We start from the raw sequence: 19,698 nt of genomic DNA, 5'->3' as shown, positions 1-19,698 counted from the left end.
TTTGACTATATTAAGATTACATTGTGCCAAATAGAACCTATTTTAAAATTACCACTATTTTTCTCTATAAATTCTTATCAAGGTTAATATAACTTTGCTCCAAAAGTTTTCCAAGTCAAACAGAATGCCCAAAATTTATTAAAAGACAAATTAAGAGAATTTTCCAAATTTATATGTAAGCAAACCTAGAAAGTTAGTAGATTTTTAAAACACCAATTGCATCATTTTAGAGAAACCTGGAATCCAGCTGAAGGAAAATGACTGATTTATTCAAGGTGAAGGTTATGGCAGAACCTGACTTACTCTTTTTCTTAAAAGAAATAAACTACTTTCTAGAGAGCAGACAATATGAAAACAACTGACTCACTTTTTAAGGAAGATGGAGAGGAAGTTCTGGGCTGTCCGCATGGCTGTTTCATAAGAGTTGGTAATGACAACATCTTGATCAACCTGGAGCGAGAAAAAGGAATATCATTTTAATTTGCAGCTATAAGAAGAAATAACCCACAAGCCAGTTAGCTTACTCACCGGCCCACTTAATACTGACTTAGTGATAAGTTTACATAGAAACATGATTCAACTATTTTTTATACATACATAAAGAGATAAAGCCCTAATTAGTTTACTAAATGTGCTTTGGTACCTTATAAAAAACAAATAAAATGAGATTTTACTTCAATTTACTAAAATATGTAAACGCATGACACAGGAATGGCACAAGTGGTTTGCAATCTCCTGCTATCCTAAAGGTTAGCAGCTTGAACCGATCCAGCTGTTCTGTACATCAGTGTCCCTAAAGATTACAGCAAAAATATCCTGTAGAGCCCTGTGTACTTTGTGACACATGAAGGAGACAGAAGCCCAGAGCTGAATGTGAGCAGATAACAACAAACAGCAGAGTGACAAATGTGGTTAATATACGCAGCATGAAGAGTTACTTAGCATGACCTAAAGCAGAAAAAAAATAAACTGAAAACATCAAAATAAAGTTGGAAAAAATTGCTAGTTCAAATTTATAAAATACTCTAATTAAAATAAAAACGAAAACTCACGTATTCATAGAAAATTAAAAATGAGATTTCAAACTCAGACAACCCACTGCCATCTTGGCTCATTCTGACCCAAAGACCTCCTACAAGGGCTACAAATCTTCATAGGAACAGATAGCCCTATCATTCTCCTGCAGAAGGGCTGGTGGATTAAAACCACTGACTCTGTGGTTAGCAGCTACTGTTGATCTCAGTGATGCAAGGGCAGGCTAGGCAAAGGTAGTTTAACAGTTGTGGAAACCCCAAATACAAATAAACACAGTAAAAATGGGTCAAGCACAATAGTAATCAGGAAAATGTAAAATAAAACAGGGAAAAAAAGAATAAAACAGGATACCATTTCATGCTAAACAACAACAACAACAATAACAACACAACCCCGAAGAATACAAATAATAAACTGGAACACTGCTTTGGAAAGACCACACTGATGACTTCCAATTAAATATAAGTGTTAAAAAATATCTGTATCTATCTATATATAAGGGCAAGTAAAGCAATATTGTACTATAGTGATAGTTCATACATGCAGGGCTTTATCCGAAACATTGTGTTGAAACATGTCTGTGATCGATTTTAAAGGGAAGCATGAGATTTTCAGTGGCTACTTCCTCTAAAGAGGGTAGCCGATTCCTTCTTGATACTTGTATGTGAATAAAGAGGCACTTGTGAGAATGGAACAAGAGAAAAGGCGTGCAACAAGGTTGTATCCTCTCACAATACAGATTCAGTCTGTATGTTGAACAAGAAGCTGGATTATACAAAGAAGAATATGGTACCAGGATTGGAGGAAGGCTAATTAACGTGAGATATGAAGATGACATAACTTTGCTTACTGAAAGTGAGGAGGACTTGAGGCATTTGCTGATGAAGATCAAGGGCTTTAGCCTTTAGTATGTATTACAACTCAATGTAAAGAAGACCCAAATCTTCAAAACTTGACCGTAGTAACATAATGATAAATGGAGAAGAGATTTAAGTTGTCAAGGGTTTTGTCTTGTTTGTCTCCACAATCAATGCTATGAAAGCAGCAGCCAAGAGATCAAAAGCTGAGTTAGGTAAATTTACAGCACAAGACCTCTTCGGAGTACTGAAAAGCATGCTTCTTTGAGAACTAAAACCCAAGCGCATGGTATTTTCTTTTTTATTATTTTATTATTATTTTTTTGCGCATGGTATTTTCTTTTGCCTCATATACAGATGAAAGTTGGACACTGAATTAGTTAGACCAAAGCTTCAAGAAGAATTGATGCATTTGACCTGGGGTGCTGGAGAAGAATACCAAAAGTCCCACAGAATGCCAAAAGGACAAACAAGTGTGTCTTGCAAGAATTAAGGTCAGTGTTCCTTAGGGGCAAGAATGACCAAACTATCTTACATATTTTGGCCAAATTTTCAGGAGAGAGCAGTCTCTGGAAAAGGACATCGGGCTTGATAGAGTAGAGAGGCAGCAAAAAAGAGGAAGACCTTAGAAGTCACTGACACAGTGGCTGCAAAAATAGATTTAGGTACAGGCATCATTTTGAGGATGTTCCAGGACCGTGCAGTGTGTCAAAAACGACCCATGATGACACCTAACAACAATTGTGATTAGTGGATGACTGCTGACAAGTTCTTTCAGTAATACACTTGGTTTTAATCTTATAAAAGGGCCCAATCAAAGCACTGGCATCTGAGGAGATCTGCTAGGCCAGGTGATTTCAAGGCAGAAAGGCCAGTGCAGAATGTTAAGGTGACTGTTTTTTTCTTTTTTCTTTTTTAAAAGATTTCAAAGGGGTAATCTTGAGAGATTTTTCTTAAAGGACACAAGATAATCATGAAGGCCTTTTAGGAGAAGAGATTAAAGAAAACAGAAAACTCCTTTTAGGACAAGAGATTTAAGAAAACTAGCCTGGTGAAGAAAAGGTCAGGAAAGTTGTGCCCAGAATTTATTCCAAATGTGACAACGAAATTTGGGATGAAATGAAATTAATTACTTAAGGCTCTTCAATCTAACTCTATAACTACTATTAAATGATTGGGTGGGACCAAGCAAATAAGGCACAGCGTTCTCTAACCTGGGATTTGGTTAGTTTTGCCATCGCATAAGCAGGAACAAAGAATTCTGTGACCTAGAGGAGCACAGTGAGATCTCTATTGTCTGAAGTGCAAACAGCAGAGGTTGTAAAGGTGAGAACTTAAGACGGAGCAGATGGTCAACACTGAGGATGTGAAGCAGAGCAGAGAGCTTCCTCACCCACAGATTAAGACAGAGGCCAAGTACCATGTGGCTAAGAGGCCGAGGACCAGAGGGAATCTTAGCTGTGAGTATGTACTGAGAAGAGGTGCTATTGTGGTCAAAGACTGTACTCTTAAGCGGTTTTGGTTTGTTTTCTTCAATTCTTTTATTTCTCTTCTAATTTTGTTGTTGTCTATATAAATCATTTTATCGGGGGCTCAGACAACTCTTACCACAATCCATACATCTAACCATTGTGTCAAGCACATTTGTATATTTGTTGCCATCATCAGTCTCGAAAAACTTTCTACTTCACCCCTTGGTATCAGCTCATTTCCCCCTGCCAACCCTACCCTGACTTGTGGTAATCTGTTCGCTTCCTTAGTATACTCCCCTAATTGTGAGCACTGTGTGTAGGTAGTCGCTGCACCAGATGACTGAACACAGGAAACAGTACAGCGTGGAGAAAGTAGAGTGCTGTAGGAGGAATGGCTGCTGTCAGGATAGGTTAAGCAGGATGAATGCTGCTTTGGCTTTGGTATGTGTATTGGACAGGGTTCTCTAGAGAGACAAACCAAATTGCTAGTAATTATATATAAATATATTTATAAAGATAGATATATAATTCAAGAAACAAACCGTTAAATAATATACAGATAGATAATACAAGAAATTGACAGTTAAATTATAAAGCAGTGAGACACTAGCAGTCCTTCAAGTTTTGAGAGCTGCCAGATGCCAGTCCCCTTCTGTAGGGAGAGCTGGGCTATATATACCCAGGGAGCAAACAGCAAGGCAGGTCCCCAACTGTCATCAACTGTCGGTCCCCAGCTCCAGAGATGAACATTCCCATCGTGTGGGCTTAAAGGGACCTCAAGTTACAGCGACACAGCCCACAGGCTAGGCATCCCACAGGTAGTATGCCCCTTTAAACTGAGGCACAGAACAACCAAGGTGAGGCTCACCGAGCCATTTATCCCTCTGTCCTTCAGTTAATCCTACTTGTGTTTATCGGCCAGGCTGGCACAATAAACTATAGCAATATGGATTTGGATCCTCCTCCTCTGTGCAGTCAGAGGTCAGATGGGGCCTCCATGACATGACACTCTCTCAAAACTGTTCGTTTTTTGACAGCGAGGGCTGTCCTACCTTACTCTATGGACCCCACAGCCCCTATGTTGCCCCTTCAGACTTGTTTGTTCCCCAAACTCCAAGGACATTCAAAAGGAACACAATTTGAGTTCCCCAAGAATGTCAGAACTGTTGCTTTGATAAGATGTAAACCAAAGACCACAGAATTCTACAAGGAGGGTTAAGAGACCTGGAACACTCCCCTTCCGAAATGTGTAGACCTACATAGAGCATAGGTTAAGAAAAAAATAGCTTCACATTTAAAAATTTTTGTTTAATAAAGATTTCTGTGATTTTGCAACACTTACTAACTTACCCTTTTAAACTATGATATGATTCTACTTTTAAATATGCACCTATAGAAACACTCGCTTAAAGTTGAAAAATGGTATGACTTATGCATATCCAAATCCATGTTCAGTGAAAAAAATTGTAAATATGTCACCATGATATTATTTATGATATTTCAATCCCATTTACCTTGAACTTTTGTTGAGGTAAAACTACAGAACTTGGAAAAATGATAAAATTTGACAGATTAAAGCTACAAATCCAAAAGCGAATCTTAGTGCAAGCACATAAACTCAATTTCCGAAGGAATTACTTAAAAATTCTATTATGCTACACATTAATATATACATGCACATTAAGATATATATACACACATTAATAATATAAATTCTGCAATATTTCATTGGAGAGTTAATAGGATATGGTATTAGCTTCCATTTTACAGCTGTGAAAACAAACTCTGGAAGATGAGTAGTCTGTTCCTTAAAAACGAATCTTAAAAAAAAAACACCCAAAAATAATTTAGTGCCCTTAAAAGGGTCATAATTCTAATCATAAGACCCTACTTAAGAGGCTCAGCTTTGTAAGAGTATCAGAAAATATAGGTGTTTCCTTACGTATAAGTACAAAGTCATAAAATCTTTAAAATTCCTTACTTTTTTGTTTGAGTCCTCTTCTGAATTAGAGTCCTTCTCTGACGATGGTAGATGTACTACACATTGAATCAGTTGTAAAACCAGTGCTGTAACCATCTGAATATACATAGGTTCCCCATCCATATCACTACTATTTAACCTTTTAAGGATACAAAAATTGAGTACAAAGTTAATTTCATTTTTACATGCCACCTCTTATTTGAAAATTTCAGATGCTTTACCAATAATATACCAGTTATTAGTGATTTTTGTTTAGTTACAGTAAATTTATAAAAATGAAATATTAAAAAGAAGAAATATTCATTCTCTGATAGTTAAGAGTCAAAGAACGCACAGCAAGTAGAAAATTCATAATGAAAAAAGCACAAGCTTCTCTAAGGGTTTTAAAAAGTATGAATGAGTTTCTAGAATTTGTCAAAACCCACGCCTTCTGATAATCAGTTCTTTACTAAAATCAACTACGTAGAGAGCTCTAGGCTAACAGCGCTGAAGTATGAGGCCACTGATACACATTACTAAATATCTCCATCTAAGTCATTTGTTGTATAGATAATTTTGGAAAAATAATAATTATTTTATATGATGGCAGATTTTTCCCCTGCAGGTCTAATAAATACAGATAATGTTAAAAAGTGACTGAAAATAATTATTTTAGAGTAGAGCCTTCAAAGCAATTCCTAAATAACTATGTGACAGCAGGTTAACACGTTTGAACCATTCCGGTCTTATAATGATTAACAGACAATGATCACCTATGATGATAAGGATATAAAGGCCAACACCAAAGCAGCTGATGCCGTCCCTTTCTTAATGGTGTGTTCAGTGATTAGTATGGCTTATCTACTCTTCTTTAAACTCCCGTTGATTATTCCCACTTACTTATGGTTCCAAAACTGGGACCTTTGGGAGTATCTGGAGATAATTTTGGTTGTCATTACTTGGAGGGGAGGGATTTCTATTGGCTTCCAGTGAGTAAAGATGGGAAATGCTGGTAAACATTATAATGAATAGGCCAAAAATGTCAGTTGTGCTAAAGTTTCAATATCCTGTCACAGATCTTTAAATACAAGACTCAATGAACTTCGTTTTTAAATAAGCCGTATTATTCCAGACATCTCAGCTACTTTTCATGTTGTTCTGAGAGAACTGCTTTTCTTTCATTTGATCACTAGAACATACTCAAAACAAAAACAGATGTATGATAGTTACAATATAATAAAAGTCTGTGTTATTTTCAACCTCTGGGACAATTAGTTTACCTGAAATTCCTTAAACTCCTCTTACTAGTTGGTAATCTTGCAAGTGAAGTGAAAATCTCTTCCAAAATTAACTGCCGATGTTTTTCATATCTTGAGAATACCTGTTTAATAATAAAATTCCACATTAAGTTTATTATAATTAGAAACAAAAAATTACTTATTAGTCTAATATTAGCTCACAATAAAAACATTATCTGCTATTTAAAATGATGTTGTTAACACCTTCACAGGTAGCAGATTTGCTCAATTTAAAAATTATTAATTAAAATACTCTTATAGAAGTCATTTACAGGCATGACAGTTTTTGGACATGGAAAGACATTTAAATGATTCGAATCATTATAACTCTATTATAAATGCTGAAGAATTATTAAATGAAGCTCCTTTTCACATATTTAAAATTGTTTAAAATGTGAAAAAAAATAGATTAACGAAACAGAAAAATCTAATGTAATTGTTACTGTGAAATGGATCTACTGAAAAACAAGGATCTGTAAATTTTTCTTAATCATCACTACCATTGATGGACAAGTTGGACTACTAGAGGCCCGAGAGTAGTGGTTCTCAACCTTGCTAATGCTGTGGCCCTTAATACAGTTCCTCATTTTGGTGACCCAATCATAAAATTATTTTCGTTGTTACTTAACTGTAATTTTACAAATGTTATGAATCGGGTGACCCCTGTGAAGAGGTTGTTTGACCCACAGGTTGAGAGCCGCTGCCCTAAAGGATAGTGTAGAACTCCTCCTGTGGGTTTCCAAGACTGCAACTCTCTATGGGAGTAGAAATCTGATGTTCTGCTTTGTAGCTTCCAATTGCTAACCTTTGAATTGTACAAGGTTAGCAATCCAACATGTAACCACTACGTGACCAGGCAGGGATTATTTTTGTTAATTAGGATTAAATGATGGTAATATTATTTGGGTTCTTGGATGATGCACAGCTACCAGCTGAAAGTTTGGTGGTTTGAACCCAACTAGATGCACCTTGGAAGTTGGGTCTGGTGATCTGCTTTTGAAATGTCACCACCTTGAAGACCCAATGGAGTCATTCTACTCTGCACACTGAGGCTGCCATCATTCTCAACTGACTCGAGGAAGTAAAATTGATATTTTACTTTGAGGGTAACCTAAAAGTAAATAGGGATTGATAGAAATTATACTTACTGCAGTTACTAGTTTAATGGCACACAACTGTAGTTCACTGACATTTTCCACAAAAAACGGTGTTATTCCCATCGATGACACCTGTTAAAAGAAGTTAGTGCATGTCTTTGGTTGATTTTAATGACATTCTATCACATTAAATTCAGGTATTTCTTGGGCAACATTGAGAGGGCATTTCCTTTTGCCTCATCTTACTACTTTCTTTGTTCTCCTTCACCCGCAAGCACATTAGCATGTGTAACGGGTACTATTTTTCATAGCTGCCATTTCCCTGAAATTCATCATTTGGATCGATGAATGCCATGGGAATATAAAGAAACAAAACCATATAGTTATTCCAGATAAAAATATCCTCATATAGTACAAAGGAAATGTTAACATATCTTTAAAAGATTTAACTTAGAATTCACACTACATTCGCCTAAATTCTGTTCAAAATGTGTAATTTTAACATATACTCGAACTTTTATTTCTTTAATTTCCACGAATCATATGCTGAATTTAAAATAAAATTGAGCAACACGGGCAATAATCAGACTCTTCACAATTAAGTCACTTGGTCTAAAAATATAGAGATGCTTCATAAAAGTTTACCTGAAGAATTGTTGTGTCCGTTAGAAGTTGTATCTCTAACAATTCTGATAAGCTGCTAACAATGTCACAAACTTTGTTATAAAGCATTACTATCACTCTTTGCTTATGGGTAGAACACTTGGCCCGCTTTGCCTTTGAACTTAATAAGCCACCTAAATTGAAAAAAATCAAAACAAGAAATTTTGAATCCACATTAGCAAAACTATTTTATGCATTATAAAGTAGATGGTTTTTGGTGACTTATAAATACAACTTGACAAAGTTAGTTATTAAAAGAAAAAATTATGCTCCAGGAGATTTAATTAGTAAGTAAACATTCATGTAACGTTTAATTTATGTTACAATTTAGCACCTATTAAATCCTTGTATCTAAACTATTGATCTTCATTCTACGACTTTTCATTGGAGTATAAAGTTTAAATTAAATGCAATTACTAATTAAGAGGCGATCAGATATAGACAATTCATAAGACTATGCTTGTTTTCCCTCTCTCCAAATCCACGTATTAACTATTTAAATGCTGATTTATTAAAGTTGACTATCAAGAATTATTGTATACCTCTTGCTTCAATCCATATGGTAGGTAACTACGATTTTGAGAATTTGAGGAAATTAGTAAATGGAACTAAAAACTAATATTATCTACATTAATTAACTGTTCTATAACACCTAGCCAGTTGTAAAATCAAACTGTTTATTACATTTTTTGTGATGATCTAGTTATTAAGATGGCATTTTTATGTCATTGAATTCTGATCCAATACAAAGAAATTACATAATAGACAATTTTGATACGATACTCAACTATAAATATAAAAGGTGAAACTAACCTCCATGAGGATCTAGTCTGTAAACAGGATCATACTGAGGATAAAGTGTATTCTGTAAATGAAACTTAGTGTATTGTATAACTCTTTCAATCACATCTTCAATATACACAGCTTTTGGCATGTTAGGAGATGTCATGATATTGATAGTTGTAAGACAAGCATCTGCTGATTTTGTAACTCTTTCCATAATAAGGTCTCTCCACAATCTTTCTTCTTCTTCTGTATCATTATTCTATAAAATAATATTGTTAGGCAAAAAAAATAAAACAAACATTTGTAGGCATAAAAATAAAACAAACTACCATATATTTCAAAATATAAGAAAAAAAGTAAGAATTTTGATGTGGACATTCTTGTAGGAACCTCAGCAAAGAGATACAAATACTGATATTACATAAATTTTGGTTTAAATGTTTTCAAACACGATATATTCGATTTACAATTATCACCACTAGATGACGCTCCACCAGTAAAGTTCTAGAAGATTTTATTACCTTTATGCAAGTTTCAGAATTTGGTTTTGGATTAAAATTTAATCAAATTAGGTAAAAATACTATGATAGCAATAAAGAACAAACTTAAAATTCTGCTTGTTGTTTTAAGACCAAAGCAAAAATTAAAATAACAGAAACAAGTTTTACATCTTGGTATACTAGTGTTTCAACAAACTGACACTGAAAGTGGTGAATATGAAGACTCCTGAAAACATACTGCATATACTAGAGTGTAAGCCGACTTGACTATCAGCCAAGGCACCCAATTTTATGACAAAAACTCCATTAAAAATGTGCTAAAACTAACCCACCCAAGGGGGGGTGGGGAATGTTTATATCTCCACAGGAAAAGAGGGACCAGACTTCCACCCGGTGCTTCAAGATGTGAATGCATCATGCTGGCATGGAGTAGGGAACCAGTGGAGAGGTCTGAGGGGCCGGCAACCACAGAACAGCAAGGGGAACAGGGCAACCAAGTCCCCAGGGAATACCAAAAATAGACTTTGGGGCCAGGTCTTGGGACCCCATCAGACTGGACTGGAAAATACTCCTAAAGGCCTTCAAACAGTCCTTGAACTAACTACAGGCTTTTCTTTGTTGTTTTGTGTGTGTCATTGCTCTGTTGTTTTGTTTTCTTTGGTTGCTTTGTTTTGCTCTGTCTTGTTTTTTGTGTGCGTGTTATTATCTCCACAGTCTGTCTAAATGAGATAGGCTGGATGAGCAATCTGGAGGAGAAAACAACGGGACTGATGGTTCTGGGGGGGGACATGGGAGAGTGGGGGGAAAGGAAGTGGTGTTAACAAACCCAGGGACAAGGGAACAACAAGTGATCCAAATCAGTGGTGAGGAGGGTGTAGGATGGGTAGGGCGTGATCAACGGTAATATAAGCGAGAGGAATTACCGAAACCCAAATGAAAGCTGAGCATGATAGTGGGACAAGAGGAAAGTAAAAGGAAGTAAGAAAAAAGAGGTAGGAGATAAAGAGCATTTACAGAGGTCTAAATAAAGGCATGTAGATATGCGGATGGGAAAATAGACTTATGTGCATATATTTATAGATTTAGTATTAACATAGCAGATGGACATTGGGCCTCCACTCACGTACTGCCTCAATGTAAGAATACTTTGTTCTATTAAACTGCCATTCCATGATGCTCACCTTCATGACACAATAGCTGAAGACAAAGCAGGTGAATAAGCAAATGTGGTGAAGAAAGCTGATGGAGCCCAGCTATCAAAAGATATTGCATCTAGGGTCTTAAAGGCTTGAAGGTAAACAAGCGGCCATCTATCTCAGAAGCAACAAATCCCACATGGAAGAAGCACACCAGCCTGTGCGATCACGAAGTGTCGAAGGAATAAGGTATCAGACATCAAAGAACAAAAAAAATCAAATCATTGTGAATGAGGGGAAGTGTACATTGGGGACCAAAGACCCATCTGTAGGCAACTAAACATCCTCTTACAGAAGGGTCGTGGGGATGAGACGAGCCAGTCAAGGTGCAGTGTAGCAACAATGAAACATACAACTTTCCTCTAGTTCCTAAATGCTTCCTCGCCCCCGTCCCCCACTATCATGATCCCCAATCTACCTTACAAATCCGGCTAGACCAGAGGATGTACACTGGTACACATAGGAAATGGAAACACAGGGAATCCAGGGCAGATGATCTCTTCAGGACCAGTGGTGACAGTGGCAATACTGGGAGGGTGGAGGGAGGGTGGTATAGAAAAGGGGAACTGATTACAAGGATCTACATATAACTTCCTTCCTGGGGGATGGACAAAAGAAAAGTGGGTGAAGGGAGACTCTGAACAGTGTAAGATATGACAAAATAATAATATTTTATAAATTATCAAGGGTTCATGAGGGAGAGGGGAGCGGGGAGGAGAAAAACTAGGAGCTGATACCAAGGGCTCAAGCAGAAAGCAAATGTTTTGAGAATGATTATGACAACAAATGTACAAATATGCTTGACACAGTGCGTGTATGTATGGATTGTGATTAAAAGTTGTATGAACCCCCAATAAAATGATTAAAAAAAAGGGTTGAACAAATTCATCTTATACCTGAGTATATACAGTAATTCAGTTTCTAAAATGGCAATTCATCAACTGACCGAACACATTTTAATTTATATAGTACTAGCCACTTGACATTACAATCAAGAAGAAATTCCTTCATATTCTACAGATACTTATTGTATATATTCGTGCATAAGCCGAGTTTTTCAGCACATTTTTTGTGCTGAAAAACTGGGGTTTAGTATACACGGGTCAGTGGTACCCAGAGAGGTGTAACATCTTGCTAACCCCACCCACAATGGGAGGAGTGCCCATTATCTTGCGGACAATAACAGGTGATTGCTGTTTCTCTGCTGACACTGCAGGGCTTTGAATGTTTGGTTACTCCCATCTAACCAATCAGAGCTGTCTTATGACGTGTACCTTTGAATAGCCTTTTAAAGACCTTGTGCGAAGGATGTGGCATAAATGGATGTTATCTGGTCAAGCCGACTAACAATAGGAGGAAATCTCATGAAGCCTGACATAGAGTTAATAGCAAAGTGGGTTTGAGATGCATGGGAAGACATTCCAGAAGACATGGTGTCTACGTGCCTTCCAGAAATGTAGTATTCGTAATGCTGTGGATGGCAGTGAAGACTGCGATTTGTATGAAAATGACAGCAGTGATGGTGATGACGGCGATCTCAGTGAGGACAGCGTCTATGATGACCTCACAGCAGCTGAAGCTCTGCATTGGGATACGGATGATGATGATCCAGTTTTGAAGGATTTTAACTCTTTACATTTTAGCTTGGTTGCTGATTGAGCTCGGGGAATAGTACTCTTAAGGTATCATTGTTGATACCATATTGTTTTTGGTGAACCTATTTTCCACTTACTGTGCTGGTTTACATTTAATGTTAAATGACTTCTTGTCCTTTTATTTAGGTTTTTCATTTAAAATAAATATTTAAATATACTGCCCACTGATGTATCAATTTTTAGTAATTTTATTTCCATTGTTTTGATTATTGAAACTCACCAATAGCTTCTGCATTTTCCACCCTAGGCTTATACTCGAGTCATCAGTTTTCCTGGTTTCCCAGGTAATAATTAGGTACCTCGGCTTATACTTGAGTATATACGGTATATATTGGTAAAGCATATTTGGGGGCAAATAAAAGGAAAAATATTTAAAGTAGAAAGGTACTTTCTTATTAGCAATGCCTAAAATTTGATTAGCTTTTTCCTAATTTCTTAGAGTTTAATTTTACTCCTTAAAAGATAAAATAGCCTGTCTTTCATTAAGGTCTGTATCAATATATATCATGATATCTTATCAATTTTAATTTACATAGGATTTTAAAAGAGCCTTAGAAAGCTAGTATAAATTACAAAACCAGGATAAAGTAAATTGCCTGGGACACAGGCTATTTGTTTTAACCGGTTTATAAAACATTACAGCCAAGATAATACTGCTTTTGATGAAAACATGGTAAGATGTAGTAACGCAGTTAACAATTACTGAAAACTTACTGTATTGGGCAGGGTTCTCTAGAGAGACAAACCAGATTGCTAGTAATTATATATAAATATATTTATAAAGATAGATATATAATTCAAGAAACAAACCTTTAAATAATATACAGATAGATAATACAAGAAATTGACAGTTAAATTATAAAGCAGTGAGACACTAGCAGTCCTTCAAGTTTTGAGAGCTGCCAGTCCCCTTCTGTAGAGAGAGCTGGGCTATATATACCCAGGCAGCAAACAGCAAGGCAGGTCCCCAACTGTCATCAACTGTCGGTCCCCAGCTCCAGAGATGAACATTCCCATCGTGTGGGCTTAAAGGGACCTCAAGTTACAGCGACACAGTCCACAGGCTAGGCATCCCACAGGTAGTGTGCCCCTTTAAACTGAGGCACAGAACAACCAAGGTGAGGCTCACTGAACCATTTATCCCTCTGTCCTTCAGTTAATCCTACTTGTGTTTATCGGCCAGGCTGGCACAATAAACTATAGCACCCCTTGCCAGCCTGGCACCTGTACACAATTCTTTACCCATACATACTTATATAATTTCCAGATATTAATGAAATCACACTTATACTTATCATCAATCATCTATCATACATATAAATGAAAACACACTGAGTCAAATTATATCTGATATAACATACTTGAACAAAGGAAATATACGCAATAATCACATACAAAGAAAATACATTGACAATTACAAGCCTCGCTTTTGCAAGTGATCACGTGGTCGTAATTGATAGACAGAACTACCTTCTACTGCTACCCATTCTGTATTACCTTTGCCCTCAGAAAGCACCTCAGCTGGCTGTGGTTTTTGGCCTGACGGGGAAACCCAGACCTTCATTCCTGAGGGGTCTGGGTCATTATAAGTCCTGTTAGGATTGGGTTGCTGCAACTTACCATTTACTTTAATAGCAGGGCATGGTAACACTAAGAGTCGGCCTATGGGATCTCCAGGATTCCAGACATATTCTTCTTTACCTCCATTATGTAGTACCAGTCCAATTTCTCCTTGGTAATCAGCATCAATCACACCACTTAGTACGGTGACACTCTTCCTGACCTGTTGATCCAAAGGCATGAGAAGTCCAAAGTGCCCAGGGGGCATTCTCAGCTGCCAGTTCAGTAGAATCCGTGCTGTGGTTCCAGGTGGGAGAGTTCCTTTCTTCGGGACCAGGACCTCCAGGCCTGAGGAACACAGGGTTGCTGGGACAGGAAGCAAAAATGCTGCAAGGGGATCACTAGGAGTAATAGTGAGTGGTGCCACTCCAGCTTCCACCCCTTGGTTCCTGGACCCATGAATTCTGGTTATTGGAGACACAGCACCATATATTGGCCGCCGGTTTAGAGCGTATACAGCTTCCTGGAGAACATTGCCCCAGCCCCGCAAGTTGTTGCCACTTAGTTGGCGCTGTAATTGTGTCTTTAGGAGCCCATTCCATCGTTCTGTGAAGCCGGCAGCTTCAGGATGATGAGGAACATGACACGGCCAGTGGATTCCATGGGAATGGGCCCGTTGCCGCACTGTATTTGCTGTAAAGTGAGTTCCTTGATCTGAAGCAATGCTCTGTGGGATGCCATGCGGGTGGATGAGGCATTCTGTAAGTCCACGAATAGTAGTTTTGGCAGAAGCATCACGTGCAGGGAAGGCAAATCCATATCCAGAGTAGGTGTCTATTCCAGTAAGAACAAACCACTGCCCCTCCATGATGGAAGAGGTCCTATGTAATCAACCTGCCGTCAAGCTGCTGGTTGATCTCCCCGAGGAATTGTCCCATATCTTGGACTTAATGTTGGTTTCTGTTGCTGGCAAATGGGACACTCAGCAGTGGCAGTGGCCAAGTCAGCCTTGGTGAGTGGAAGTCCATGTTGCTGTGCCCATGCATGACCTCCATCCCTGCCACCATGTCCACTTTGTTTATGTGCCCATTGGGCGATAACAGGGGTGGCAGAGGAAAGAGGAGGACCAGTCTCCACAACGCGTGTCATCTTATCCACTTGATTATTAAAGTCCTCCTCTTCAGAGGTAATCCTTTGGTGAGCGTTCACGTGAGATACAATCAACTTTACTTTCTTGGCCCATTCAGAGGTCTATCCACATACCTCTTCCCCACACCTCCTTGTCACCAATTTTCCAATCATGGTCCTTCCAATTCCCTGACCATCCAGCCAAGCCATTAGCCACAGCCCATGAATCAGTATATAATCTCACATCTGGCCATTTTTCCTTATATGCAAACTGAATGGCCAGGTGCACTGCTCGAAGTTCTGCCCATTGGGAAGATTTCCCTTCACCACTGTCCTTTAGGGAGATCCCAGAAAGGGGCTGCAGTGCTGCTGCTGTCCACTTATGAGTGGCACCTGCATATCGTGCAGAGCCATCCGTAAACCAAGCATGACATTTTTGGTCTTCACTTAAAGTATGGTAAGGAACTCCCCAGGAGGCCATAGGTACAGACTGGGAGAAAGGAGGCAATGTGACAGGAGTGGAGACTGTGGGCATTTGGGCCACTTCTTCATGCAGCTTACTTGTTCCTTCAGGTCCTGCTTTGGCCCAATCTCGTATATACCACTTCCATTTAACAACAGAGTGTTGCTGCACATGTCCAACTTTATGATTACATGGGTCAGACAATACCCAGTTCATGATAGGTAATTCAGGCCTCATGGTGACTTGGTGGCCCATGGTGAGGCGTTCAGTCTCCACCAAGGCCCAGTAACAGGCCAACAGCTGTTTTTCAAAGGGGGAGTAGTTGTTTGCAGAGGATGGCAAGACTTTACTCCAAAATCCCAATGGTCTACCCTGTGATTCACCAATAGGGGACTGCCAAAGACTCCACACTGCATCTTTATCTACAACTGACACCTCTAGCACCATGTGTCTGAGTAATGTACATGAATGTACTTAATCTGTTCAACTTGTTGAGTTAGGTATAAAAATGGCATTTAAGTCTTAATACTTTAAGATAAATTAGGTTTCTAACTACTAATGTTTCCAAGAAAGGTCAGAAAAAGGAATTATTGCCTGAATGAAGGTCATAAAACTAGAAATAACAAGCTCAAATTAAGTAATATACAATTTCCCTGATAAATAAAAGTTCTTAATGAATACAGACTCATACTTAAGAAATACTGAGGTTAACCTTAGACAGTATGAATCTTATACTTACATGATTTAACAAAGTAGAAAGCTTTGACCCATCCTGTATATTCTTCTCCAAGATATTTAAGACTTTCACAGTTTTGTCAGTTGAAAGCTAAAATGGCAACATAAATTCTTTTATCAATCACTGATAAGAAGAAAAATGAAAGGAATGCAATTGTTTAAAAGTTATTCCTTTTAAGCCATGAGAGATTTAACATCACCACCCTCTTAAAGAGTGGGAAAAGGAACTTTTCCTACATGTATTCTTGGCTCAAATCTAAATCAGGCAGAGCATTAATCTCTGGTTTCTAAAGGAAAGTAGAGTAAATCCAGAATGGGCACATAACATGTTATTAGTTCAACTCCTATCACGTAGCTAGGTAAGACTGGGTTTGTTCCCCTGGCTGGCTACCTGCTTTTCTGGTAGTGACACTGAACATGCATACGAGCACCAAAGATTATATAGACGGCATCGGTTGATTTAGTTATAATACAGTTTCTACACCACAGCAGCTATCTTAAAACCCAAGCTACTACTCAGTAATAGAACCGTGTATTTCGAAAGCTATGAATGTAGAAAGTTCTTTTATTATGCATGTCTATTTTGTATTTCTTACTCCACTTTTAAAAAAAGACAGTCCATATGGAGGATCTGTCAGAAAACAACTATTACTTATATTCTATTTTCTGAGTAGTTGGTTCTCTTTTTGGGCTTCTAAAATGGGCTAGGTAGTTAGACTCAATCAATTCAGACAGAAAAATCAAATGAGGTCAATACACTGCAGTTTACTCCAGTTTGATTACTCATACTGGAAGACAGACACTAATTAGTTCTCCCTAATACTGCTTTAGGTAATTTCTGGAACTATTGGAACTTTCAAGCTTAGTAGTCCATAGACTGTAACTACTAAGACTTTTGATAAAATTTTTGCCCTTGAAAATACTCATCAAATTGACCTTCTAAAATAACAAATATTAATTATATATTAGCCCCTTAGAAAACTGATGTCATATCCCCAAGCATAAAATAAGTCAGTACCTTCCTAACTGCACACAGGAACTCCAATGTGAACTACAGCACATTAAGTGTTGGTGATTATATGGTTTGTCTATCTGGATTTAATAGTCATGTTAACTTCACATTTATTTTTAGGAAAATATATAATGTATAAATAAATATTGAATAATTGCTCATATTTTAACTTAGAAAAAACATGAAAAAAATTTCCAGTTTACAAACCCAAACAAAAACCTAAGCAAAATGGCTTAGATTGTTTCAAATCAATTCCATAGGTAAACATAGTATGTTATTATTTTTTTTACTATTCTAAAAGCACAAACTATTAATTTTACTTCACAGGCCAGGAAATCTAAGAGTAGGCAGATGATACTACACAATGAGGACGTTCCCTGGTTGGGAGGAAAGGGATTTGCCTTGTTTCTGCCTATCAGTCATGTGGTTTTGTAGAGTGAAGAATGGCTGATAAAGGTTATGAGGCCACCCCTTGATGTTGCCACTATTTTTTGTTCATGACAGAACATTTTGTTCATGGCAGAAAGTTTTTGTTCAAGACAGACTATTCTTCCACTCCCTGAGTACGAACGACTACTTTTAAGCAACAAAGAGCTCACTCACAAAAAGAAAAGTTATCAGAAAAAACACAGCAGTGAGGCTAAACACTAAATGAAAATGCTGTAGCGTTCGACAGCCTGGGAAGTAATGGCACAACTTTTAAGGCTCTAAGTGGCGGAAAGCACAGGCAAAAAAGAGAAAGAAAAACCTTACTGCAGTTCTATAGTTAAACAATCTAAATGTTTGATAAATTAAGAAACATAAAAGTAAAAAAACATGCTTTTTTCAGGTAGTCTGATTTTCTTTATAATAATTTAGAGCAGAATATTCTTTTTATTCAAGATAATTGCTTTCTCAAAAAAGAATCCAGTTAAGACTTTCAGAAGGCAAGCATAAATTTTCATTCTTATCTATTCATGGAAACTTTATAATCTATGCTGAGATTTAGATTACTTTAAAGCATTACATAAATTTTAATTGAGAGTTACCTTATCCATTATACCCATTGCTTTAATTTTAGCGGATTCACTGCCGAGTTCATTAAGCTGATGTTTTCCTAAGAGCAGCTCCTGAGGAATTTCATCATCATCACCTGAAAAACCAAACCATGTCAAACCAAACCAAGAAAGGCACAGGTTAAGTAAAAGAAACAGCTAAAAAACGTTTAATAAAATTGTGGACCTGAGTATGAACAAGCAAAAACCCAGCAATTTAAGAGGCCTCTCTGTAAACCTCAAACTCTGAATGAAAGCGGGCAAGGATAAAATTAAAAGTTCTGACTATGATGGGAAGATGCAATAGCTAGCTTGTCTTTACTACTTTAGATATACTATTGACCCTTCTCATCCATGCTCTCTGTCCCAGGAGGCTGACCTGTGTGGACTACATCAACAGTCTCCCATGCCCTCTGGCTTCTGTTTGGGCTCAGCCAGTGGGTGCCCTGTCAGAAGATCAAAGAGAAGGAAAGTGAGGTCAGGGTGTTTATATCCCTGAGTCCTTCCTTGCACTGTCTCCACAGGCTGGTTATCCAACCAAAAGGTTACAGCTTCTGTCAAGGCTGCCTGCTCTGTACCCTCCCCCCCACCCCCCTTACTGAGTTCTGGTACAACTTCTCTTTTCTCTAGTTCTTTCATATACTTGCACAAGTGGTTACAGTTCTGTGGCTATTACTCATGGGCTCTGGAACTATTCTGGCCCCACCTTTGTAACTGATCTCATTTAAATAAACCCTCTCCAAATTACTCTAATTTGAGAATGCTATCTTTTTCTTGTTGGGACCCGATATGATAGAGGGCCAATTCTCAGTCTAGTATGGGAAAATTTCAAAAATGGTGAAACTGATTCTCTAAATAATTAGGAAAGCATTTCTAACACTTAGAGAAGTAATACTTACAAAGTACATTAAAGAACTATATGGCCTCCAAGACATTATTAGCCAGAAGATCTATCAACATAAAAATTAAGGTAACTCCTATGATTTTTGAATATAATTAGGCACTAGCGATTATATGAGCTGAAGGTGGCATAATATTGTTAAGGGTAGCTTTCACAGTGGTTAAGGACTTTGTTATTGATTTTTTATATTTATAGACATACTCTTTATGTAGTATTATAGAAATATTACAGAAATATAACATTCATCCTATGCTCTAAATGGTTTTACTTTATTACTTTCTGTATTCAACTTTGAACTGTTAAAAGCCAGGGGCTGGGGAGTTACTTATTTTTACAAAACCAATGG

At 37.5% G+C, this 19,698-nt stretch overlaps 1 protein-coding gene across 2 annotated transcripts in view; it reads right to left on the bottom strand.

Moving 5' to 3' along the window:
* Positions 1-19,698, bottom strand: part of NIPBL (NIPBL cohesin loading factor) — a 228,890-nt gene that overhangs the window by 46,050 nt on the left and 163,142 nt on the right. For both annotated transcript variants that reach the window (XM_075540939.1, XM_075540940.1), the window contains exons 15-22: positions 18,446-18,549; positions 16,410-16,496; positions 9,196-9,427; positions 8,365-8,516; positions 7,771-7,851; positions 6,605-6,705; positions 5,346-5,484; positions 368-450 (exon numbers count right to left, since the gene is read on the bottom strand). In XM_075540939.1, coding sequence (XP_075397054.1) covers positions 368-450; positions 5,346-5,484; positions 6,605-6,705; positions 7,771-7,851; positions 8,365-8,516; positions 9,196-9,427; positions 16,410-16,496; positions 18,446-18,549 — 979 coding nt within the window. The remainder of the gene's footprint in view (positions 1-367; positions 451-5,345; positions 5,485-6,604; positions 6,706-7,770; positions 7,852-8,364; positions 8,517-9,195; positions 9,428-16,409; positions 16,497-18,445; positions 18,550-19,698) is intronic.

This window comes from Tenrec ecaudatus, chromosome 2 (genome assembly GCF_050624435.1).
Source record: "Tenrec ecaudatus isolate mTenEca1 chromosome 2, mTenEca1.hap1, whole genome shotgun sequence".
NCBI lineage: Eukaryota > Metazoa > Chordata > Mammalia > Afrosoricida > Tenrecidae > Tenrec > Tenrec ecaudatus.
Note: the sequence above shows the minus strand (reverse complement) of the source record. Positions and strands in the feature narration are given on the sequence as shown.